The 27989-nt window shown below is 33.4% G+C and overlaps 1 protein-coding gene across 1 annotated transcript; it reads right to left on the bottom strand.

Annotated features, from left to right (window-relative positions):
- Positions 1 to 344: 344 nt before the first annotated feature.
- Positions 345 to 26200, bottom strand: LOC123658916 (synaptotagmin-4). Its single transcript, XM_045594207.1, has 10 exons — positions 26002 to 26200; positions 16850 to 16975; positions 16080 to 16249; positions 15046 to 15197; positions 5589 to 5723; positions 4536 to 4649; positions 2452 to 2563; positions 1962 to 2089; positions 1676 to 1868; positions 345 to 461 (listed from the first exon to the last, which is right to left on the bottom strand). Exons 1-10 carry the CDS (start codon positions 26198 to 26200, stop codon positions 345 to 347), a joined length of 1446 nt encoding a protein of 481 aa, XP_045450163.1.
- Between the last annotated feature and the right edge of the window lie 1789 nt (positions 26201 to 27989).

Genomic DNA, 27989 nt, shown 5'->3' with positions numbered 1-27989 from the left:
TTCCTTCTCTAAGTCAAGATATCTACGACATTTCTAATTTGCGACATGATTCAACATAATTTGTAATCCCGTCAAGCTAACCCTCGCTCTGCACGAAGTAAACTGACGGAGGAAATAGCTTTATTTCTAGTTGTAGAATATAATATATATTTTTTGAATTTGAAAAATTTCGAACTATTGACATCGAAAAAACTTGACTTGATGATCGAGGAAGAAACTTGGTTGACTTTTCTTTCACAGGATTTCAATATCTTTGAGTGAGTGTTCAGGAGTGTGGGTGTGGGTCAGTATTAGGGGTTGCGGGTAAGTGTGTAGACAGGCGAGGTGGGGGGTATATAAGACGCTCACTCCTTGAGCTTGTGCCAGTCGGCGATCTGCCGGCGCGGCGCCGCCTGCACCTCGCGCCAGTGGTGCCGCGCGCTGCCCGCGCCCTCCGCGCCCAGCTCGAGCCGACCGATCACCTGCAAACAAATTAAGTCTTTCATGCATTTGTTCATTTAGATCAACAGCTTCCAATAGTGCCCTGAACTGCACGACTGATTCCGCAAAGGTCACGTAAAATTTTACTCTCTTCTAAGATCAAAAAACCTTTGTCAATAATTCAGTTTGGTTTTAAATTGCGATGTTTAATTCTATTATATATAAGTGTTGTGTGGTTACGGTAGTAAAGAATATAGCCACCCCCTCTTCCCGTGAGTATCGTAAGAGACGACTAAGGGATAACAAAGTTCCACTACCACCTTGGAACTTAAAAGCTGACCGATGGCGGGATAACCATCCAACTACTGGCTTTGAAATACACAGGCCGAAGACGGCCAGCAGCTTGTTCGGTGCGACAAAGCCAGCCCTGCGGACACCAACCCGCCTGCCCAGCGTGGTGACTATGGGCAAAATTCATGAGTTCACGCCACTTTTGGCGTGAACTTGTGGTGGCCTATGTCCAGCAGTGGACTGTGATAGGCTGAAATGACAATGATATATAAGTGATTTAAATATCCATAGTATGTAGTTTGCAAATGTTTGCCGATACCTCCTTTTGTACATAGGTAGGTACAAACTAAAATTTGAAGACAATAGAATGCACATACACGCGTAATTACTCGATTTTCAATGATCGCCTTTGGACTCATATGGCGATCTTTACTTCTAAATATCTCGGAAACGTGACACTTTAAGATAACATGTTATACAACATTTTTTGTTTGTATAAGTGTCCTCTATCCAAATATACCACTTTTACCGTGCTCGGAAATTTTGAAAAAAAAACCAAGATGGCGGCGGCTAGATATGCCACAAAGGTTCGTACCCCTTTAGTCAATTGACTATATTATAGTTAGTGAGTTTTGCACGCCGAGTTACAAAAAAGTGAACCGATACCAGTAATTAGTAAGGGCACAGCAAAAATTAAGAAGCTCAAACTCAGGATGATTAATCACTTCAAAATCTGAACCAGCCCGACTGGGCAAGTACCTCGACCTTCAAAATTCATCTGTCAAGCATACCTAAAGATTTGACATGCAAAACATCACTTGTCTTCATTGACCTTACCTCTCATTGTTTAGGAAAGAAATATTTATAACATTTTTTTTTTGTTACTGTCTTGCTCTACATTTATTGTTTTCATTTAACAACACTTCCTCATATATGCATGTGGTGCACAAATGGTTATAAGTACCTCGTTCTTGGTGACGCGGTCCCAGTCGAGCACGAGCAGCTCGAGCGCCACGTGGTCGAGCGTGGCGTTGGGCGCGGCGGGCACCTCGAACACGAACGACTCGTTGAACACGGGGTTCAGCGTGCGTTTCTTCACGTGCGTCTTCTTCTTGGCGATGCGCTGCCCGTTGTACAGCAGGTACATCTTAACGTATCTGTTTAAATGACAAACGGGCAGACAAAATTGGGTAATCTACGCTGAAAAAGTTTCGAACAGACAACTAGCTATAAATGTTTTGAACACTTACGGATCAGCAAGTCCGGTGACATCCATTTTGGGTAGATTACGCGCTTTAAGCAGAACTACGGTGAGTCGAGCGGCGGCGGGCTGCCAGCACAGCGAGACCAACACCTCGCCGCGACCGACACTACGCATCTGAACACGAATCAATAAATATGTTATAAATAAATATTTTATAACATACGATTGTCATTTTGAAACTCTAGATATTGCAGCGATGTTGCAGACGCCATAGTCACGGAAGACTAAAACCCCCGTCACTACGGGGTCTGCAATGTCACCGAAACATTGAGACTTTCATAACTCAAATAGTGATAGCTTGTGTTATATAAACGCATACAATAGACCAAGTTACGTGAAAAAAACCTAATCAAAACACCTATCAAAAGAGTCCTAGATACCTATGGGAACACGAATAATAATTGATGAAACCATAGCAACCATGGTATGGCATGGGATAGCTCTTCTCAAGTTCACACACTCATTACTTGTCATACCTTTAGACTTCGAGGCTGAATCTCTCGGCAGAGGGCAGTAGCCTCGCCACTGTGCAACTGCTGGTTTGACAGTGGCGCCACAACTTCTCCAATAATTTCATCGCGGGAGTATCTGACGACATAAAAAAATTTAGAATTACAACAAACACAAAATTAATTTATACGTAGGTACACTAGTGAGAAATAATAAGAAAAAAGTGCCAACATAAACATCAAATTTTTGTATTTTAGTAGTTTTAAAAAAAATGTTAAAATAGAAAAAGAACCTTACAGATTTCTTCGCTAACATATTAGTTCGTACCACCAAACTAGTTTTTAACGCTTCAGCCTGTATCCCACTACTAGGCATAGGCCTCTTTCCCCATGTAGGAGAAGGATCAGAGCTTAATCCACCACGCTGCTCCAATGCGGGTTGGCGGATATATTCCCTACTATGAGTAGCGATCGCTATCAGGTGTACATGATAACAACCGAGACCGACGGCTTAACGTGCTCTCCGAGGCACGGTGGGGAGACCCACAAGGACTGAACAAACACCTAGACCACGGCAAACACCTGTATGGCCAATGCAAATCGACGGGTGCAAAGTAAAAAGAGTTATATACAAAACAGCAACTTTTCAGGAGAGCGCAAAATAGGAAAAAGTGCTCCCATTTTGTCAATTTCAAACCAAATTTGTTGAATTTTTCATCACGGCTATATTTTTTATAAAGACAAACAATTGTATATTTCATTTCTTCTAATTATGTTTAATTTACGAGAAATTGCAGTTGTCTGCCTGTACATTGTGCTTAAAAATATGACAACTGAATTTTTAACTACCACTTGGTCGTTTCTACATAGGAATTAATAAATCTGGATTTAATAAAGATGTTTCATATATTTCAGTAAGTGTAAAAAGTATGACTTTTCCAATTCCAAAAATTTCCAAAAACGTCTTGCCATGTCTATTGTGCTGTATTAAAATGGTTTATTATTATGATAACACTTTCACACAAACCTTAATACGTAAAAATCAAAAACAAACAAACATTGTTGCCAACCGGCGAAGCACATGACATCTGACTGATGACACAATAGGAATGAACGTGCGCCCCTCGCGCGGACTGCGTAAAAGCGGCCAGGCGGTAGTTGAACGCATGTACGACGTGTAATTTTACAAAACAGCAATAGTTGTCTTCTTTTAAGTGACAAAAGTACATGAAATGAGGCGATATTTGTATTTTTTATTTTGCCATATTGTAAAATATAAAGTTTTTAGTTAGTTACTGCAATAAAAAAAAACTCAAAATTGTAGTTAACTTTTTTTACTTTGCACCCGTCGAAATGTTTGTCATGTGCGGGGATCGAACCCGCAACCGCCAGTGCAACAGGTACAATCCATGGCTGTAACCGTTGCGCCAACGCGGCTTCATCTAGTTTTTAAACACAGTCAGTGTAATCTGGCCAGTATTTAAGGCACATTAACTTGTTGTGTTACCCACACATTAGGAAATTCTAAACATTTTTTAATATCATGCCACGGTCGCTTAGACCGAATATAAAATCATCATATCAAAAATTTCGATTTAGCGGATACATCGGCCAAGTCAAAGGCCAGGTCAAGAGTACCCTTAACCGAAGAACATGTACGAAGGGAATAGTGAAAGTGGACGAAGCGAAAGAAGTATGTAAGGATCGTAGCAAGTGGAAAGAAGTGGTCTCTAACTACCTCTACGGGAAAGAGGCGTGATTATATGTATGTATGTATGGATACATCGTTCCATAGCTTAATTGGCTAGAGCACCGACACGGTCAGTCGGAGATGCAGGTTCGATCCCCGTTGGAACGGTCGATTTTTGATATGATATTAAAAAATGTTTATATTTATTTATTTATTTATACTCTATTGTACACCACAACTACATTTTAAACATTAAACACATTTAAAAACACTTACAGACTGTGAGTACAATGGGTGGACTTATGGCTATTTAGCCATTTCTTCCCAACAACCCAACTACAGACAACCTAAACTTATATTTATTACTTTTGTTAGTAAAGGTTAGCTAATGCCTGTAGTTCTGGTGATAGTAATCAATTACCTGTCAAAGCTCAATACAACAAAGTGTAGGGTGATCGCAGCGAGCTGGTGAGGAGCGATGCCGTAGAACGTGAAGTCCTCATCGTACACCGGGCAGCGGGTCTTCCGTACGACTCTATAATACAACATTAAAAACCAAATATTTATTTAGATAATAAAACCCTAAAATGTCCTAAGACCAACATATCGTCATACTAAGTAAAATTTGTTTTAATTGGATATTTTCCAAATTTGCAAGCAATTTTTATTTTCATTCCTAAAATTATATAAAACGGGATATTTACCATGTTTTTTTTTTGTTTTACGGAGCTCGATATTTCGACATTACGTATCTATCTTGTTCAAGATACAACTCGTGAACAAGACATTCGTATCATATGCCATTTTTTAAATAATTTGAGCAATGAAAATAACCATGCTAATTTTTAAAAAAAGAATACTTTTTATTCCTCCAAAGACTAAAATAAATTGCTCGCAATTAAGATCGTATTTTGTTTTCTATTAAATATGGTAATCTAGGTTAAAAGTACAATTTCATTGATAATACTCATTATTAATTCCTTGACATTAAATAAGTTAATAATATAATGACGTACCTTTGTTACAAAAATCCACATCGTTGTTCATTAAGCTATTATATTTTTTTCTAGATATGGGAGAAATAGTGACACGATTTAACTGAGGTAGGGCACAGCAGGAATTTCCTGCTCAAAATATGGAGCAGCCCGACTGGGGTAGTACCTCGACCTTACAGAAGATCACAGCAAAATAATACTGTTTTCAAGCAGTATTGTGTTCCTGTTGGTGAGTAAGGTGACCAGAGCTCCTGGGGGGATTGGGGATTGGGTCGGCAACGCGCTTGCGATGCTTCTGGTGTTGCAGGCGTCTATAAGCTACGGTAATCGCTTACCATCAGGTGACCCGTACGCTTGTTTGCCGACCTAGTGACATAAAAAAAAAAAAAAAAAAGATTTTCATAAAACTTGCAACTGCGCATTTGCTTCTTAAAAGGATAATTAATCTGCTTTACATTTTTGTGTTATAATGACCTTACCTGGTCTTTACTTTATGCTGTTTATCAGGCAATAGTTGTAGCTTGACATACGGGTCGGGGCCAGCGGGCTCGCGACCAGGCAGGCCTTGGCAAGATACCACCGACACGACAAGGGCGCTCTTCTCGTTTTCATACCTGTAAAAATAATATCATTTTAAAATATATGTATGTAATCGTGTTAACAGATTTAAATTATTTGTTATTAGCATGACGTATTCATATTTGGTGGAGATTTTACTTTCCAGTAGAGATATATTTAAGTTGAAAAAGTGAAAATCTCTCCGAAGGGCAAAATTTCATTACAACACTTAAATCACGGTATTTACCCTTATGCTGGTTACGGTATTAAGGTACAAAATGAAAGTGAAAACGACCAAAACTCGTATAATAATATATTTATTGATATATAGTTATTATTTATATTTATCTATTTGTAATTTAAATATTTAGTTCTGTTATTCACTTGCATTTCACTATATTACGTACTTAGATCATTATCATCATCATCATCATCATCATAACTATAAATAAATAAATATATTAAAAAAAAAGAAAAAAATCCCTTACTAACAGTAATATAGGCTAAGTGTATATTGTAGGTGGAACATAAGTTTACATATATGGTAAGTAGGAAATAAGTGTACATATATGATAAGTAGCAAATAAGTGTAAATATAGACATAGATAAAAAAAAATAATATGTTCAGAAATCACGAATGAATGATGTGTATACTTTCAATCAAACAGTATTTTGTAATGAAAAAAAAACAGTGTCGGACCACGTCCTAGTTTTACTAGGAAGTCACAGGACTGTCGATTTGTAGTTATAATAAAAAAACGGCTCTGGTATTACAATAATAGATGCATGATTCACAAAAGGCATGGATGTAAATTTTTAAATAAAAAAAAATCATCCTGGTATAAATAAAAATCTTTAACACATACACACGGTCGTCTATTCCTATGATAAGCAACTTAATGCTTTTGTTATAGGTAACATTCGATTGATATAGTTACAAACGTTTTTTCGATAAATATACCTATAAATAATACATATATAGCACGCATAGCACGTAGGTACACGAGTATTAATCCGACTCAAGGCGGGATACGAACCCACAGTTACTGAAGCAGAAAGCAAGAGTTACTCAGTCACAGATTCTAAAAATATATATACTGTATGTTCAAAATATACGCCATTAAAATTACCGTGCACATATTCTTAAAACGTTATATGTGATAAGTTCAAATGACTCTCAGACTGAATTTTAATATTCGAGCTTAAATTAGTTAAGAAAAAGCAAGAAAATTAATGTTAACCACTTTTTAATAAATGTAGATGAAATGGGGGACAAAAATTTGAATCGAATCCTAACATTTTTTACACATTATCATACATACATAACTTTTTATATATCATGATAATAAAATATTATCTCTTTCTGTCATTTGTAGACTGCCCCAAAAATTCAACTCTAAAGAGGGAGAAATGAAGAAAAGAAACTTTGTGAAGGAGTGGTTCCAACCTTTATTAAGTCAATTTAGGTTAATTGCTATTGGCGAGAAATCAGCCAGTTTTGTATACAGTCATGGAAGTTTTGACAACACATTTAGCGATTTATTCTTATTTATATGCATTCAGTCTGCAACATCCCCCTGATGGGCATAGGTCTCTTTCTCCATATAGTATAAGGATTGGAGCTTAATCCACCACGCTGCTCCACTGCGGGTGGGCAGATATATTCCTTACCATGAGTAAGGATCGCTATTAGGTTTTAAACATAACAAGCTGAACGGAGGGCTTAACGTGCTCTTCGAGGCACGGTGTGGAGACCGAGAAGACATCCAAACTGGAAAGAAATGTACAAATACAATTATCCATCCCGTGCGGGAATGGAACCCACAAGGCGTCGGTGTTTTAATTTTTTACCTTTATGAAATTCTTCTAACTAAATCGAATATTTTTACAATATACTTAAATAAAATTTAGAATTCAATATAAACAGCCTTTTTTATTATATAAAAAGTTCTAATAGATTATATTATTTATCTTTATATTATTAAAATAAAATACTAGTCTAAGTCAGCACCCTGTCGCGATCCGATATCAAGGCTTTAGACAACATTACATTAACATAATGACATTGTCTTGACAGGTCTTGTTAGGCATTAGCTCTAAAACTAAAATTTACTTTAGACTTATATAATAATTGTGTTACCGTATTATAGTTAATTTATATTTTTAATTATCGCTGGACTGGTTTCTTAGTCTGGTATTCTCAGCAAATTTTTTCATTTGATACTTATAATGTAAAACGACAAAAAAAAACTTAGTCCGCCAACTTTAGATGTATGCCATATTGGATTTAGAGTAACATCATTTTATTTTTCTTATCACTCTCGGCTTTTTCATTTAATACCCATATTTCAGAAGTGCTTTAAAAATAACTAGTCCACAATCTTTAAAGTTTTTCGCAGCAAACCCTTTCATTTGATAATTGATACCCATATTATAGGAGTTCATAAAAAATAACTACTCCGCCATATTGGGTGGCCGCCATGCTGGATTTAGACTTACGTTAGAATGACGTTAAATAGCTAACCATGCATTGTCATCCAAACTAAGCGTGTGTACGAAATTTCATCTAAATTTGTTGAAGAATATCTTTCAAAATTTAGTTGCAAACTTCCACCATAACAAACATACATACATTGCAATTTGCAAGTTAAATAAAAGCTTTAAAAATGACCGTGCCCAACCCGGCGAGTATACAAACTTTTTTAATGCAAACTCCGAGTTTATCGACTACTATTGTTTCCCGCGTTTCCGCCCAGCGACAGCAAAATCCTCGTTACTTTTCAGCTTCTCGTTCTCTTAAACTATGCGTCCAAACAATAACTATTTAAAACAAATAGTTATAATAATGGCCTTGATAATGAAGTTACTTTTACTCGTATAGCTATGCTACGCTTGTAAATCATTTTCCAAATCTATATATTAATACGTGAAGCAAAAGCTTTGTATCTACCCCTTTTTACAAAAATTGCGCGAATGGAGGAGTATGAAATTTCGTACACATGTAATTTAAAATAGTAGAGTGATAGTGCAAAATACTAATAGTTTTTTTAATTATGCATAAAAATATATTAAATCAGTAAAAAAAAATACACATACTACCATGTATTTCATAGGCAAATATTATTACTATTTTGTTGATTGTCAAAGTCTGTACTCAAATTGAAAAACTAAAAAAAAGGTTTTTTGTTTTTTTTTTTATTAAATTTTTTTATTGTGGTCCACTTTCAACCTCTAATATATGGGCGACCATTAGTTTCAATAAATGTTCGACACAAAATTAAATATTGTCTTTTATCTGTTATACAGACGCGGACGTTTTTTAGATCTACTTAAGAGTAAAATACTCTTTTATTCTTCTCTAATCTTCTAGTATTATTTAATGTTTACTACGTTACATTACGTTATATAAATAGTAGTTACGAATTTACAGCCTCGTTCCGAAGTCATAGTTGTAAAACTGTACCATCTTTTATTTCACGGCCGGCCTCACAGTAAACATTATGTAATTTAGCGTTTACTAAATTTTTATTCTAACTTTTCTACAGTTTATTTTTATACAACACTAGTTAAAACTTGAGGAGTTAATTTTCAAATGTAACTAATCTAATCAAGTTTACATTTTTACGATTCTATCTACGACACATTTGAAAGTTATCTTCTTCGTAATGTGTTTTTTAAATGGTGACAAAGTTATAATTTTTTTTAGAAATTCATAATACTTTAAACTGAATTTGATAGATATTAAATTTGTTCCAATCCTCAGTGGAACTATCTTAAAAAAATTCGTTCAAACATTTCAATTTGGATATGATCACTTGAAAATGACCTAAATTGTACTGTCAGTAGGTACTCATACTTAGCAGTTATTAATGAAATTCTAGTTGATTTTCTTTAACTTTTCTAATGCTTTGTGGAAAATTCTTTTAAAATAAAAAATCAAGCAATTTTATAGACCCGCAGAAAACTGAAACAGAAAGATTTCTGGCCTTGACATTATTTTTGATGGCTTGCACGTCTTTAGATTTAGATTGATCAGTTTCTTCATTGCTAATTGTTTACTAGAGTAATTTAGTTGTTGATATTATTTTGATTCCAATTTGTTACTTTCATACAGTTATTGACGTGTATTTGAGAAGCTTTTTATATATAAAATTGTCAAATAATTATATTTCTTTTTAAAAATCTATATCAATTTATCTAATTCAGTATTAAATCTAATCTAATTCAATAATTAAATCTGATCTAATTCAATAATTAAATCTAATTTTTGCTGTTTTTTTTTTATGTATATTTTTATTTCATATTTGCTATTTGATTATTGCATGTTGTGATTACCTTTAAAAAGAAATACAATTAAACTTCTTTTGATCAATTGTGTAAAATAATTCTTTTGTTATTATTGTTGTAATTTCTGTTGGTAATCCTAATAAATAAATAAAATAAAATAAAAACTGTAAAACTTCAGAAAATGTAACAATTATTTAACATTACGCAATACAGAGCAACGATTCTCTGGGCAGCTAGTTATAAATATACGAAATAAGAGCCTTTATTGCAAGTTTTGTATTTATTTTGAAGTTTAGATTATAATCGCTTGCAAGCGAAGGTTGAAATTGAAAACGAAGCACGGAAAGCTTTTAAGATAAGCTGTAGTACTTGTCACGCGAACGTTGTTTGTATGATCACAACCCCTTTCTCTCGTTTGAAACCACAACATTTGTAAGTATGTGGATAATTTCACTTAATTGTACCACCAATACACTGTTATATAAACGAATAAAGTATGAGCAGCGTGGTTAACGAAGTATTTAATGCAATATCTATTTATAATTTTAATTAATTTCATTTTTTGCATTTTATAGGTGCATTTTTTGCCCAGAGAATCGACATAGCGATTCAACGGGGAAATGCTGCAAGCATTCTTGGCACAATTCCACGTGGACATGATTTGTACCATAACTATCTGTAAATCTTTAGTTCTTAAGTTGTGAATTGTAAATATGTATTAAACTGTTGCTTATATAAAAAAATTCAATCATAATTAGATATAGTTACGTAAAAAATAAAACCATAAAGAGTTTTATTTCTACTCTCTGTAAATCATTTAAATTCAACAACATCAACAAAATCAACTATAAAAATAGTTGAAAGCAATAGTACGATTTTTTTTAATATTAAACAATGATAAAACTAAAATACCTGTACAAGATTGAAAGGTGTTATGTTTAACCTTTGTATCTCTATTGAGTTCCAGATAGATCTATCTTGATCCAAATAGCCCAGATAAAAACAAATAAAAGTTGTATTAAGATTTTGGAATCCCTGTTTCACACACACAATAGTTTACAATAACTTTCCATACAAATCATCGTTTTGTATTTGGAATTTTAAGCGGGGCGAGTTGAAATAAGAATGTTTAAAAAAAACCGCGATGATAAAATAAAAATAAAAAACACAGAAAAACAGCATTTAATTGAAATATGAATTGAAATCCATGTAAAAACGAAAAGGAAATCAACTCCTGCAAAATTGTTTTTCACATACGACTGTTTATGTTAAAACTACCTATACGTACCTACCTATAACTATACTTAACAGTATAATACGTATCAATCTACCAAACAAACCTACGAGCAATGTTATATTAGCGACATGCAAACGTAATTAGCGCTAAAGACTATTGATAAATCTGTTAGCAACCCACCGAGGGGGTTGGGGGGTATGAATCCGAATAGCCTGTGGTTACAGAGCTTAGTACATACGATATTGATTCTGCGGCTGTTACACAATGACATGAAGTTAGACAACATGCGTCAAAATTCAAATATTGTTGTGCCTTAGTTTCTTTATGTCGACATTGGAGGGAAAGTGTCCCTAAATAATATAATATAGAGCAATAATAATTAAGGTTAATTAAATAAAATGACAAATTGTACTTTGTGAGATTTTAAATAAGGCAGGAGTTCGCCGATGAAGGTGACATATTATATATAATATAAATCCATACACAACTTCTCCGATTGCTATGAAACATTTGGAACATTAAATAGTAACTCTAATAATACAATGAAAAATTGAGTATGACGTATATATTCCATACGTAGATCGGTCCACAGCTGGACCAACGATCTATTTAAGATTAACTAAAAACTCCATATCAATGGTAACAAATGCTAAAAAAATATTGCTCAAAACAACCATAAATACTGTAGCCGCTGCAACATAATATTCTAAACAACCACGTGCTTTTACAACTTACAAGAACATAAAAATTCTGAATGGAGAGATATAAAATCCTAAAATTTTAAATTTTATTTCAATCATGAAAATTCTAACATAAAAGTGCACGTTCAAAGAGACGTCGGCAAGAGGCTATGAAAGTTTCAGACGTTCTAGACACAGCTAGACCGAGGGGTAGCTCTCATTAAATATTTCTTAAGTTAAGCTTACAGCGCCTGTTACGTCTCCCCTGCTGTCGAACATGACTTACTTTAGAATTTTTATTTTAAAATAAAAACTATTTTATAAAACTTATAAAGCTATGACCATCTAAACATTTTTATTTTAATGAATAATTATGTTATGGACAACTGATGTTATAAAATTGGGTACTTTTTACAGTTGTATATTTTACAAGAGAGATAATATGTTTCAGGTTTTTCAGTTATAAGTGTTTGTATATATTTAAGTAAGTTTTCAAAAGAAACAGAAATTTTGACAACGACACTATATTTTGTAAAAAGAGTGAGATCGCGGCCAGGATTCTAACTTAAAATTTCACTTCTTTGCCTCGCTCATAATATATACAATAAAAATGTCGTTCACAAATCGACGTTTCGTGAAAAAAATTGACACTTGTATCAATGCAAATTAGCCAGAATAACGTGGAAGATTAATGCTCCTTTTCCTTGATTAAATAAACGGCGTATGCTTAATAGTTCGAAATTTAAGTGTGATAACTGTATTCTTAAATAGCGTAATTACGTCTGTGTGTCCGTCTTTACTCTAAGCTTTGTATTTCATATATCTACTGAATCCTTTCATTATTGGGACGTAGACCCTTTTTTAATTTCTGACTTTGTATGCTTACCACAATATAGAAGAATTGATTACTTAGATTTGTTAAAAAACCAGCCAATTTATTTAAATAAGAGGCATTTAAGAGCTCGACGAAATTAAATTGTTTTTCCAAGTTCAACCGCTAATTAATGACTTTTAGAAGAATTGCGAATGATTAAAAAAAAACACTAAACGGTGTTTTTATAATGTCTACAACCTCATCGCCTACGCTAAAAAAATATTAAAAACTAATAAAGAATTCATCATCATCATTACATCATTACAGCCTATAAAGTCCACTGCTGGACATAGGCCTCCACAAGTTTACGCCAAAAATAACGTGAACTCATGTGTGTTGCCCATAGTCACCACGCTGGGCAGGCGGGTTGGTGACCGCAGGGCTGGCTTTGTCGCACCGAAGACGCTGCTGCCCGTCTTCGGACTGTATATTTCAAAGCCAGCAGTTGGATGGTTATCCCGCCATCGGTCGGCTTCTTAAGTTCCAAGGTGGTTGTGGAACCTTTTTATCCCTTAGTCGCCTCTTACGACACCCACGGGAAGAGAGGGGGTGGCTAAATTCTTTAGTGCCGTAGCCACACAGCACAATAAAGAATTGTTGTGTTTTAATTTAAATTAGAAAGTTGAATTTTGTTAGATTTATTTTTTATTACATCACAAAAATTTACTTACTTTACTACCAAAACAAAGATAATTTAACGTACCAAACAGTAATAAATATCTATAATTAAGATAACATAATTAAATAATAACACAATATTATACGTAGAATACATTTTTTTTACTAAAAATTAACATTATAATAAAAACCGCCAATATGATGTTATGATTAGGAAATTAACCATATTTGTGCTTTTACGTAATAATGTAAAATTGTAGATACATAACAAAATGGTAGCAGTAATTTGATATTTGCATTAATTACATTTTAAAGAATATAACTTAAAACAAATTTAATTGAATTTATAATATTCAACATTAACATGGACAACTGATGTTATAAAATTTGGAAAATCCAAAACTGCACGTCTCCACACACCCCCTTAAAACTATTGTTTGCAGCTTATATTTAGCAGCGCCCTCTGGTATCTTTTTAAGGAACTAATAATTGACCATACAACGATAATAAGTCCGGTTAGTTGATTTGGTTCTTGCAAATAATTAAAAATATCTCTAATACTATATTAGTATGATAGAAACAAAAATATTTATTGTAATAATTGTGTTCATTGGGATCCCATTATCAGATCGTGGTTTCCTTACCATGGTACCAAACTAGGGATATCTCCTTTCCAACAAAAAACAACATACATAAATATATATATATATATATATATATATATATATATATATATATATATATATATATATATACGGTCGAATTGATTAACCTACTTCTTCTTTTTGAATTCGATTAAAAATAGTATTCAAAACGACTACAAACGATATTTAATTTATAGTTTGAGGTGTACTCTGTAGGTATAAAAGTGCATTTATGAATTTTATAACATATTAGCGCATTGTTATAAAAATATAGATGTTTAAGAGTAAGCGCTTCCCGTATTTTTCATTTTTTGAGAGTAAAGCACAGTGGAGGCGTGCTATGTATAACAAAAGACTCCCAAATTCACTGGAAACAGGTAATAAATGAGGCACATAAAATATTCAAGAAGACTTTGTTCCACTTCACAAACTCTTTGCCGTATATTTTGTTCGGTACGATGTAGAGGGCAACTATTATTTAATGTACCGTAAAAGTAGTGGTTTATCGAATAGACCCAGTATAAAAAGGACACAGATATTTACCAAGATAGCGTGTTTAATTTATTACTAAGACTGCTTAATTTGTGTTGAAAACAACCTAACAACGCTGACAAGCCTATGTAACATTTGACTGTATGAGTTACTCTAAGACGACATCCTGCAGGTTGAAATCAATTCACAGTTCAAATTAATGATTAGCCTTTTCTGATCCGAGGGTTAAGGAATAGAATATTCTTGCCTCGAGCCTAAGTGTAAAATATTTACTTGTATTTATATATATCGTTATCGAAAACAAAATATCAATATCAGTCAGCTGTTACCTATTAATGGCCATTAGGTTGGTTACCTTAGGATTAGACAAAGATATTACTTTATAGATATATATTACTTTATGGAGAAAGATATTTATTGTGATTACTATTTATTGTTATTACTATTTACTATTATAACTCTAAATTTTATCTCTATTTCTGATAAGAGAAAATACTTTTGCAGCAGTAATATCTAGACGATGTCATGTACTGGTACAGTACTCACCGTAGTTTAAAGTGGAGTTCTCCAAGTTTTCCATCATTTGATTCTGGTTCAATTGGTTTAGGTTTCTCAGTAGCGTTAGCATCAGCGAGCTCCTTGCTCAGCGGCGCTGGTTCTGGTGCTGTGGGCGTGTGGGGACTGTTGCCACCAGAGGGCTGGACGAAAATAAAGAATCATTAGATCATAATATTTTTTATGCAACTGTCATATAATGAAGGGTATTAAAACACGAGTGTGAGTTTATGAAACTCGCTGCGCTCGTTTCATAATAGTAACGAGTGTTTTAATACCCGTGTTATATGCAGTTGCATACACTACTTTATCTTCACTAATGCAATTAATCAAACAACAAGAGTAAAAGCTGACAATAGTTTATTTATAATAATTGTTCAAATTTTGGATGGTACAATTCTGAAAGTTAATGTTAATTTTCATATAATTTTCTAGATTTTTCTGGCAAAAGATTGTGAGTTAATTTTGTTGCCAATTCTAGAATATCCGGAGGCGTACAAATATCATCGTCGCTATCCATTTTTAACTTTTAATTTATTAAATTAAATTCACGCGTACGTGTATTGTCACAGTGATTTTGCCGCCATTAAAATCCAACCAATGAGAGCGCAGCTGCGCGCATACGCGCGATGTTATAATGAGATTTTACGATATCGATGTGGATATTATACCATCATGTGAAATTGCTTAAATTGAGTGTTTTGTTGTCTGCGCTATAACAGTAGTAATTATAAGTCAAGTATTGGAAACATAAGTAGAATGTTACAACATTAGTGTAGATAAACTACTATATAAGAGCATTACAAATCTAATTTATTCGTTATTTTTTTCACCATTTAATCATTTTTACGTCGTAATGGATATTCCTAAATACATAATTCCGACAAATAGGTTTTTGTCATTCCACTGTCTTTGTTTTCACCCATCGTTTTGTCTACATGTTTATAAGTATCACTACGGTTAAGTACAGTTACTTCATTATGATATATTAGGCGATTGTAAGATGATCTTACCGTTTTATTTACCGGATTAGCTGGTGGTTGTGGCTGGGGCGGCGAGGTAGCGGGCGGTGGGGCGGCGGCGGTAGGTGAGGGAGACTTGCGCAGGTAGTGGGTGGCAGATCCCGGGGATCGTACAGCGGTAGCTCGGCGAGGAGGCTGGAACACTAGCGCCTTGTCTGGACCTCGTTTTCCACCTAAGATCGAACGATGGTGATGAGGTCAGTACGTATGAGCTGTGCATCTTCAGACGCTGTGGGATCCAGATTCTGGGGTTAACACATAGCAAATGAAATTCATCGTCATTTATCCAGTAGTTCTTGCATAAAAACAACGGATAATACACTATATGACATCACCAATTTTTTACAAAATACTAAAAAATACATGTATTTGATATATTGACATTATTCTTGGATCCATAATTTTTATCACATATATAGTAAATACCTAAAAAGTGAGCTAGTGATATGTTTATACGAATTCATAATAATTATGACCTGGGATAACAAACATAATTTGTGTATAAACATAGTCTGTTTCTAAGATTTATAATATTTTCGTAAGTATACCTCATTATAACTTTTAGCCTATTTTACTTCTGAAAAATGTCTCTTCCTAATTAAAATAAATTTTATTAATTTTATAGTTTTAGCTAAAACACTTTTACAAGACGTACCGCAATTGCCGTTTTGGAACTTTCTATATTGAGAGTCGCGGTTATTTCCATAGTTAGTATGAAAGTTTAATAAGTATTTAAATATATTGGTTGTCCCTTAATAGTCTTAATGTTTTACCGAGTTTGTGGGCAAGAGCGGACCGCCGACGAGTAGCCCAGCACGCAAAGGCTGCCAGCGCGGCCGCCACAAGAGCTGAAGCTCCTACCACCAACACCCAAAATGCCGCGCTGTGCCATTCACCAGCTGAAACAAAAAATACATTCTTGAAAAAATTATACATTACATTGTCACTGGAAGTTGGATTATAAAATAAAAACGATGTTTTCTCTCATAATGAGATTACAAATGTAACATTTTTTACATAGCACGTAGAGACTACATTACAGAATTTGCGATCCAGTGGCATGGGTCGTGTGACTCTTGGTGTCTCCATGTGTTGCCTTGAACTAAATTTAAATGCACACGATGGTAATTTTAATTACTCTAATAGATTGTAATGAATAAAAAGTAATTGTTACTAAACACTGACCTACCGAAGCGATACGAATATTTCATCGTTTATTTAATAATTTATAATATTTTTATACAAGATAATCAATCACAAGAATATGTGTAATCCTATTTAGTTAAATAAAAACTAATATTATAACTATTAACTTTTATCAGAATAAATGTAAATTCTTTCGACACAGGAATATGGAATAGTATTCTGGCCTTTCCAACGTCTGGAAAGGCAAGGATGCTATATAAATTAGTATTAATAGGATTAAGACGTCGATATTTGCAATAAATAGATTATTTTAGAGATTAATTGTATAGAAGCTCCTATAGGGGTGACATGAACACTTCGTGATCAAACTCCTTAATTAAATAAATATTAAAAAACAACTATTAACTTATAAATTAATTAATTTATAAGTTAATAGTGGTAATACTGGTTTTAAATGAGACGCTTTTGTCGACAGTGTTGTGGAGGACATTAATCAGGTGGGTATTCCTTTGTTTCAACATGTTTTCTGGTGAATTGCAATGTACCCATTGCTTTATTAATTTCTATTTCACAGTTTTGACGTTTTGATATTCGAATATAGAGCAAAAGTTTTAAGGAATAAAAATGAAGTACAGCTTGAAAAGTGAAAAAGTAATTTAATTTCATTTAAATAAATACATTCTGAGCTCTGTGAGCACTATGGACTAGTATAGCAAACGAGTACATTTTGGACTTACATAGAAACGTATTTCAGTAAACGAAATCGTCATCCTTTAAGCTTTAATAAAATGCTTCTTTATATAACAGTAGGCAAACTTGCTGAAAAAAAATAGCACATGAAGCAGTCCGGTCCAAGTTATCCCATTAAAAACTTTGTTCGCCACACTCTGTGCTATTTCGATGAGAATTTACTCAAAATATAAATAAACTACTACATAATATTCATTCCTATTGTCTGTATGTTACCATTTTATTTTATTTCACAGTATATAATTAGTATTAGTTGACCATAAGTCTTACCGCAACACTTGAAACATTTCCAAATCTATAATCTATAATATATATAAACGCGAAAGGTCATTCATCACGAAATCTCCGAAACTATAACACCTACAAACTTGAAATTTGGCAGGAAGGCTCCTTATAGAGTGTAAACATCCGCTAAGAACGGATTTTACGAAATTCAACCCCTAAGGGGATAAAACGGGGGTTGGAAGTTTGTATGAAAGTCCCATGATTCTGAAGTAAGATACTTGAAATTTAAAATGTATGCCTTATAGATAATGAGAAGGTGTCCAAATAATCTATCTTTAGAAATCAACTCCCTTTTGGGGTTAAAACGGGGGATGGTACATTGACTCATTCATCACGAAATCCCCGAAACTATAACAGCTACAAATTTTTATATTTGATAGGTAGGTTCCATATAGAGCGTAAACATCCGCTAAGAACAAATTTTACGAAACTCGACCCCTAAGGGGTAAGGGGTAAAACGGGGATTGGAAATTTGTATGAAAGTCCTATGTTTTTGAAGTAAGAGACTTCAAATTTAAAATGTGTGTATCCTCTATAGATGGTAAGAAGATGTCCAAATAATGCGTCGAAATATATATATAAAAGAGAAAGGTCAATGACTCACTCATCACGAAAACTCAAAAACCGTTGGATGGTCCTCCATCCATCCAGAATGGACAAAGATGAAATTTAGCAGGGAGGTAGATTATAGTTAGTAGACGTCCGCTAAGAACGGATTTTGCGATATTCCACCGCTAAGAGGGTTTAATTGGGGTTGATAGTTTGTATGAAACATATACAGCAGCTATAAGTTCGCCTGATAGGTTATTTATACTGCAGCCTGAAAATAAAACTAAAAATGTGATGTATAGAGAGGTTTTATAAAAATAACTATTAAATTATACTAAATTGTGCCTTTTAAAAAGTTACTCAGTGTGATAAGCATTTCATGTAACTGAAATAAAAATAATAATTTGTGTTAAACATCTTGAATGCATATCTTCATAGCCACGCGGACGTAGTCGCGGGCAACAGTTAGCGTATTAAAAAACAAAGTCCCCAAAAGTGTATGTGATCGATTCCCTTAAAATCTACTGAACGGATTTTCATGCGGTTTCACCAATGGAGAGATGATAATAGCTTCAAGAGGAAGGTTTACGGAACGGCTAAGCCGATTTTGATGAAAGTTTGCCGGGAAAACTTTGTGACACACCGATTTCAACGCGGGCGAAGCCGCGGGCACAGCTAGTCTAAATATAATTATTAGTTAGTTATTGTTGGTTTTCACATTAAACGTAATAAAATTATACTAAATTTTTTAGAAACTTTAAAATTATAATTTTAAATTGAAGTATTTAAATCTAAAAAAAAAAACAACAAAACAATCATATTTATATGTTATAAAAAAATATGAGAAGTTTTCAAAACGGAGCGCTATTATTAGTCTTTAAAATTCAACGATTCGGTCTCGGTTCGAGAGTCTTGACCTACTGTTACTTGAAGAATCGATTGAAATATGCGCAATATATTCCATAACTTAGTTCTCCTCATTCTTAAAAATATATCCAAAAATCTTGGTACCTTCATTAGTATATTTCAAGTGTTTAAGCAGACCTGTTTTAAAAAATGCTTTAAACATCGTTTTAAAAAAAGGAAAAACAGAAATTAAGTTTGTATTTTGAAATAGTCAGCAGTCTTTGTTCTCCTAATTTTAAGAAAGAGGAATTCTCTTCTTAAATACTATCATTATATATTACTTTATTTAGTTCTAAATTTCACCTAATTTTAGTAATTTTTAACCCCCTCCTTTCCCTTGTCAGCGAAAGTCAACAAAACCCTGCCCCCTCCCCCCTATACTTACGTAAACATATACATATATATTTTATTCTATTCAGAAATAATAAATAAATATTGCTGAAGTAACCACCATTTAGTCCCTCCCGGGCCCCATGTCATCAAAAATGAGCAAAACAATGTCCGCCCCTCGAGGCTTACATAATACTTGAAAGACATTTGAGTAAAAAAAGTAAAAAAAGTAAAAAAATGAAGTAGCGTTGCTGTAATTAGATGTTATATTTTAAAAATAAAGGGTAGTCCAATTACTATAAAAATAGGTTTTACAAACACTTACGAGAGGGATGTGTTCTAAATTGCAAAGAAAACTAAAATTTTAGGTCAGTCGTAATTTAAAATAAGCGTAAGACATGCGCTTGCTCTAAATAATGTACTTGTTTTGTTTTACTCGCTTAAGAATAAAAGAAAAGGTTAACGTAATCCTACAACGTTAATCTTGAAAATGCTTACATTTACTCTACATTACAACGTAACAGATTTTACGTCTTTAGAAATGAACTGACTTATAACTATATAAACATACAGCAAAACGACACGTGACTTCAATCATAAAAGAAAATGTAACCTACATTCTTCAAATCTGAAGTAAATCTCGGAAGTAATAGAATTGTATAGAGGCCAGCAAAACAATATCAAAGTCTTATGTTACCTTACACGTCACTATCACGGTCAAAGATAGGGGATCATTATCTGAAATGTTACCTTGTCAACCTCACTGGTCCATTAAACTAAAAGAAGTTCTAGCCGACCTTATTGATTTGTCTCCTTTTTAATACAATTGTAACAAACCTGCCATTGTACGTTATATTTAAACTTTATAACGTAGCTTACGTTCAAAACTCTAAATAACCTATACATAATCTCATCGGACACGCGACATGTAATAAATTATAAAATAAATATTTGTTTGTTACAGTATGACCAACTTTTATTGAAAAATTCATGAAAATGAAGCTCACACAAAATCTTTTTACGGCACATTAAATTTTTTCTTCCTTTTTCCAATTTTAAAAAGCACGTTTGAATTGAATTTAGATCTAGTCTCATTTTAAAACCTTCTTTGCAAAATGTAGGTTTATAAAATGTAACGTTCATAAAAGTCTTCGGAAATAAGGCCAGTAACGTCGAGAGGAAAAAATTGTTTGTGAAATTAAACTTGGCTATACCTAAAAGAAAATCGGTAAACTCGTAAAAGTTGTGACGCGAACTCCTTGAGAACAACGAAATGTACCGCCTACAAGATTGAACTAAAGCCAGGCTCTTACGGAGGGACCTCCATTTATCAAAGAGACATGGGACCAAAGTAGCGTTGTTGTAAAACACATTTCTGAAACATAAATGAAATTGAATTCATGAATTGAATATTTGAACTGGAATTAGCTTAGGGTTAAAATATATTACAATATTCAAGTCGACAAAATTTCATATCGACTACAAATATGTCTTTTCAAAGGTCTTTTTAAGTAACTCATATGTATTACGTTCAAAGAAAGTATTCAATATATATTTAACTGCGAGACATAAAAGCTAATATGGAGTTTCATAATTTTACTAAAATTAAATATCTATAACAAATATAATTGTTCTTGACATATGACATAATGCTTTTTCTAATTATAATCAAATAATTACTCTATTACAATTTTCCAGCTGGTATTTCAGAACTTTAGACATACACTAAAGATCCTTTACCGCCAAACCAAGCTTAATTACAAACATAAACAAAGCATTTTAAATCACAACATAAATTATAATCAGGCATAGTATCCATTGTATCATTTTGTTGAATCAACTCACTTAAAATGTTAAAAAAGTCATAAATACATAAAGAAGGCTCATTATGGGGGTCTGTTATCAAAAACAAGAAACGAGATTAAATACTGATAACATGTACAATCACTTCGTTTCAATACGAGTGTAAATTCAAAACAAAAGACGTTGCAGAGTAATCCATTAGGTGTTTTTATATATCGTCCAAACCTGCGCCATGATAGAAGTTGTATGACGTGCATTGGCTAGTTTTTATTCGAAATAGTAGAGTAAATGTTACTTGGAATATTAATGTGACATATTTTTTTTAAACATGACCTTCACATATATATTTGTATATTTTCATTGAAGTTTACTCCTTAAAAACGATATAAATCCCGTGGTACGAAAAAGTATCGGGAGTGTACGCTCTGTGATGCTGACGTTTAGTAACGTTTTAAATAAGTAACAACAATACCTTCATACATCGCACTTTCGTATCGATTTTATTAGAAAATAAATACTAAAGTAACTTACGACCCTCCCTTCATCACCATTAATGTAATGACATCCGACTGTGTCGTGTTGATACAGGATAAGTATGTAGGTGTGAGTGACGCTCATGTTGACATACCCTATAAGTAAAAATTATTTCTATCCTATATTAAAAAAGTGGTTCGTTTTGAATACGAACCGTATTTTTATTTCGTAGTTTAATTTCAAACATATTTAAAACTTTGATTTTAAAATTTAATTTTGTTCACATAAATTAAAATTGAAAATAAAAGAATTATCTAATTTCAATGTATTTTATAACACAACACCCACGGGACACTTAATTGCCGTCGCCTTTTTTAACATAATGCATGTAAATACATTGCTTTATAACTGCATTCGTTTTAATGTAACACTTCTAAAAAGACTTTAGATTCTAAGACCACCTCTTTGTTTCAATATACAACCATGGAAAAAATATCATTAAATATTTTTTATCACATTTTAATTACGAGTAAAACATAAAAACTTTGTACGCTGACCCAGTAAATTATCAAATCACTTGAAATGGATCCCGTGGTTTGCATGTAATAAATAATAATTATTGTATTGAATAATATGTTCCGGATTCGATATTCGCTCACGACAAACATTACGAGTACTATAGGAATATCCTTTGTTCCGGTAGGGGTGATTTTAGTGAAAGTATTGTGCTTCCAGAGACCTACCACATGGTATCTTATGATATTTTTCTTATTTTAATTAATCACTCATTTCTTAGTAACTAAATCTTACAACATAATTATAACATAAATATAATCATCTTGAATTTATCATTTATTCAGACTAGACTTGTGAGACTAATGTATTTTTAAAACCTATTTTATCTTACCTTTAAACCCATGAATTTAAAAATAAAAAGTTTTTATAACATAAATACCAGCATTGATAATGTAGCCTTGAAGTGATAATGGAAATTAATTCAACATGACACATTTTCGTTTAACGATTTTTGTATAAGAACATAATTACGACACAAGAACCATACTCCAGTGCACATGAAATAGATTGTGTTCGAGTAATGAGATTATAATTATTACGTGATGTATAAGTCCTTTAGACAATACACAGTAATCTTATTACTGCTTAAGCGTATATAACGCTTTAGGAATTAGCCACAGAGATTTTTTATTACAGCCTTTTTATAAAATTTAAGCCAAAGTTTTGATTAAAGCAGAGCACAGCAGGATTTTCCAGCTGAACTGAGCTGCAGAATAGCTGACTGGAGAAGTACTCAACCAAGTGCAGAATATCACAGGTAAATAATACTGCTCTCCAGTAGCGACGTGATCCAGTGGTAAGTAAGATAACCAGAACTCTTGGGGAGGATCGGGATTAGGGTCAGCAATGTGCTTACTGGTATTACAAGCGTTCATTGGCTACGGGGCATTCCACGCGAAGCGGACAACTAAAAAATGTCGATGTTTCCGATTTTAGTAATTTTCGTATATGTTATACCTATATATGCCCTCAATACATATGTGTAATATTATTATAGTATATTGTTTAATTATCGAGTTATTAGTCATTAAAATGTCGAGTAACCAGCAGGAACGCCCTACTGTAAGTGCCAATATTAGCTATTTCAAAGTTATTTTAAAATTAACAAGATAGAAAAGTGTTTACGTGATCCAAAAGAAGACATTGAAGCAAATAGATGTTTTCTAAAAAAATGATTTGCAGCTGCACTGACAATACCGGGTACAAGAAAATATCATGCTTTTATACCGACTGTTGAGGGTATTAAGATGAAGCGCACTAGTAACAGTGACACTTATAAAATTGCAAAAATTTGTTAATAAATTTATTTTTGTGACATTGTCAAAATCGTTTTTATTTTTTTAAGAAAAATAATGTAAAAATATTCAAATGTAATGATGAAATGAAAAAAAAAATACAAATTAACAAAAACTGTTGCTAGCGGGCGTCAGAGGTAGCCCGGACGGCGACCAGCGGCTACAGCGCTCAGGCATTATAACTAGTCTAGCTCCTAAACGACTTTTCGGCCCACTCTAGAACTTTGCAAGTATCTTCTATACACTATTAGCTATTTGGAGAAAAAAAATTAAAAAAATTAAAGGGGTCCAAGTTTAAAAAAAAAATAATTGAAAAATTTAAATGCATTTTTTCCTAAAAAATATATAAAATTTCAAATTTCAAAAAACATCATCACAAAGGTCATTTCATCACGTAAACACTTTTCTATCTTGTTTATTTTAAAATAACTTTGAAATAGCTAATATTGGCACTTACAGTAGGGCGTTCCTGCTGGTTACTCGACACTTTAATGACTAATAACTCGATAATTAAACAATATACTATAATAATATTACACATATGTATTGAGGGCATATATAGGTATAACATATACGAAAATTACTAAAATCGGAAACATCGACATTTTTTAGTTGTCCGCTTCGCGTGGAATGCCCCCTAGACGTTATCCGCCTACCATCAGGCGGAGCGTACGCTTGTTTGACGCCTTTGTAGTATAAAAAAAGTCAGGAAAGATACCTTCTTCCCATACCCCTCACAACTCCGTTTACCAATTTGTTCTATAAAAAGTATACCTAAAAATAATAATTTCTAAGCGTTAATACCTGTTGGGCTTTTTAGATCAATAAACAATTTTTTCCTCACAAATGAGTACAGTAAAAAGTGTAGACCCTAATAGTGTAGTAGTAATTAGCTATATTATGTTTCCATAGAGTTTAGTCGTAAAAATTGACTTTCTGCTTTTATTTTAAAAGTGCAAGACCAGCCTTTATGTCTTCTGTCCAAAATCTCGCCCGTTCCTCATAGTTTATCTGGCCTGTACCATTCCATTTCACTTTAGTCAAATTATATTTCTACAAAATCTAAAAATATTCCAGTCGCTATAGGTTTGTTAAAATCAATATAATCCACCCACGTATGCCTATCGCTGCTAAAGGAAAAGTACTACCTGCTCATTCATCGCATCTCTCACATTATTTTGAAGAATAAATTCACAACCAGATTTTTAATATTGTCATAAAATATAACGAGAAAGATAATTACTTCATAAGGTGTACACGTAAAATTCAAGGTTACATACAATACTTTTTTGTAAAATTATTCTACGTCATAATAAAAAATAGTGTACCGCATTAGAATTTAACGATTTACGTGGATAAATCAGGTTTACTTAATTTAAAAAGTAATGCAAAAGTTATGCATGAAACTTTTTTTTAAATTACAAGTTTTGAAATTTAAATTACAATACATTTTTTGTATTTACAAATCATTTTCGATTAATCACAATATCCATAGTAAAAATATTTTAATAAGTTGTAATTTTGTTACTCTTTTGATTTCTAAAGATTTTTTTGGAATTTATTAGAGTTTACTCTTTAATCGATTTGATTTTTATATAGGGCATAGCGTTCGTTACGTTTCTTGTAACGCCGACGACCTAAGACGTAGACGTAAGCCTTTTTTGTGCCTATTTAGACAATCGATCTGAAGGAGTAAAAAACTCCGGCCGTGCGTCGGAGCTGACACACACTTTTTTTAATATGACAACAGACAAGCTATTTTTCCCTTCCTGCGTGGCTATGCTGTTGCACCCGGGCGTTGGAGGTCAGACCTGCCTGGCTTGGAGGTGGGACACTTCTGGACCCTGTGTCCCCGTTCTGCAGATGGTAGACTGGTCCGGTTAAGCGTCCCTTAAGTGGAGTGGCCCGCTGAGGGTCGGAGGACCTTCGGCTGGCTTGAGACTCCACACGTCGGGAGGGGTGGTCTAGTGGGTGCCGCCCCTCTAGGTGCCGGGGCCCGGATGTTTTCATTTGGGCCAACCGCCGGGACGAGGTCATGCATGCTAACGCAACCTCATCTCGCTCCACTCAGGTCTCAGGTCAGGTCACACGTGGTGGTTTTTAGTCAGTACGAGTCTGACACACCACTCCGGTGCCCCCGTGCCGGAGGGTGTCCATGAGGATTATCCACACATAATTTTTAAAAAAAAGTGGTCATTACCCGAATATGACAAACATTTCTATAGGCCGCACATATTTGTTGTGGTCTGGTCGTTTGTGCTTGTGTATGTTTCTGAACTCTACGGTGTGAACCGTTTATCGTTTAGTGTTTTTTCTATATCAGTCTAAAGGTTTTAAAAGAATTTGATTATTCCCAGATAGTATAGGTTACCTAAAATTGAAAGTCACCAGATCTCATATTAAAATTAAAATAAATACCGGCCTCATTTATATACTTTTTTTAATGTAGTAAATGCCTTATTTGGGTCAAGGTGATCATGAGATTCATCAAATGAGATTTTTTTCCGATAAACACGTAACACAAAAACGTGTATACTATATGGTATATAAATAATTAGCCATTAAGTGAACGTTTCGCCGGAATCTCGCACCAAGGCGACCCCATCAACTTCACTATCAATCTTTCTTAGTGAGGACTCCTAGTGACTGTTTCGTCTTATCAAGATTATTTCGTAGACGTAATATTGTATAGAGTACATATAGTCAGGTAATTAGAGCTTGGATACCGTAATTATAAGACATTTACAGGAAAACTATGTTATTTTGTTTAGTTATATTTAGTCGAAATCGTTATACATTTGTAGTATAAAGTTATTCATTACTAGTAACTACTAGTAGAGGCATTAGCTACATATCGACTTATATACCTAACTTTAAAATTCGATATTGTTACTGTAAACTTGATAATTTATTGTATAGATTAAATAACTGGTTTAAAATGTAACTTGACTGCATATCTCCAATATAAGTAAATAAATTTAGTAGATATACTTGTAGTTAGGTACTTAGGGCTTTGATACTGTTATTCTTACTTTTATATTTAGAACGGATATGATATTTTGTCACACTCAAAGAATCACGATTAAAAAATTAAATATTTGTAGTCTCTTCCTTTTTATTGACAGTAGAGTCCTTGCCACGGCACCATAAGGATTCTGCTTTTGTAGGTTTTACAGATCCGCAGAGCACCGAATGTAGAACTTACTTCGACGAACTCTTTGGAATATTTATCACTTAAAAAGTGAAATAAGTCGAATAGATACAATATGTTAGCCATTTCAGACAATCTAGATAGTATCTATTTTTGAGGTAGTTACAATATATACCTACCTACATTACTTAGTGGTTTCGCGTAGTAGATTAAATAAGACTGAAAAGATTAGAAATATATGAAGCTATATAGTCAAATACGATTCAAAACCAAAAACAGCTTTATTCAAATAAGTCCCATGTGCACTTTCGAATTGTCATTTAAAAAAAACTCTAAAATTAAATTATTATTTTTGTGAAGGTAAAGCTATCACCGATTCGGAATGTAAATTCTGCGGAGAAGAATCGGCAAGAAACTCCGCAGTACTTTTCTAACTGCGAATGCTGCGGAGCTGAGTCTACCATTCAAGGATGACAAATGGGAATTCTACTGAAGTTTTGAGTCCAAATGTATCCCTAAGAAAACTGTAGCATTAACAATAAGCCTCTCGTTATTTCAATATACAATTATAATTTGGATGCTTAACAGTAGGTAACGAAAACACAACGTACAAAATTGTTTTAAACCAATCTTGAATTCACGACAAAG

This window comes from Melitaea cinxia, chromosome 13 (genome assembly GCF_905220565.1).
Source record: "Melitaea cinxia chromosome 13, ilMelCinx1.1, whole genome shotgun sequence".
Taxonomy (NCBI): Eukaryota; Metazoa; Arthropoda; class Insecta; order Lepidoptera; family Nymphalidae; genus Melitaea; species Melitaea cinxia.
Note: the sequence above shows the minus strand (reverse complement) of the source record. Positions and strands in the feature narration are given on the sequence as shown.

What these genes read in the sequence shown, in the direction of transcription:
- LOC123658916 (XM_045594207.1), bottom strand. Translation starts at nt 26,200, where the DNA reads ATGAAAACATCCGGGCCCCGGCACCTAGAGGGGCGGCACCCACTAGAC. An exon ending in CGCTCTTGCCCACAAACTCG is followed by an intron (nt 16,250 to 16,849) that starts GTAAAACATTAA and finishes GTTCGATCTTAG; the next exon opens with GTGGAAAACGAGGTCCAGAC. An exon ending in CAGCATAAAGTAAAGACCAG is followed by an intron (nt 4,650 to 5,588) that starts GTAAGGTCATTA and finishes GTTGTATTATAG; the next exon opens with AGTCGTACGGAAGACCCGCT.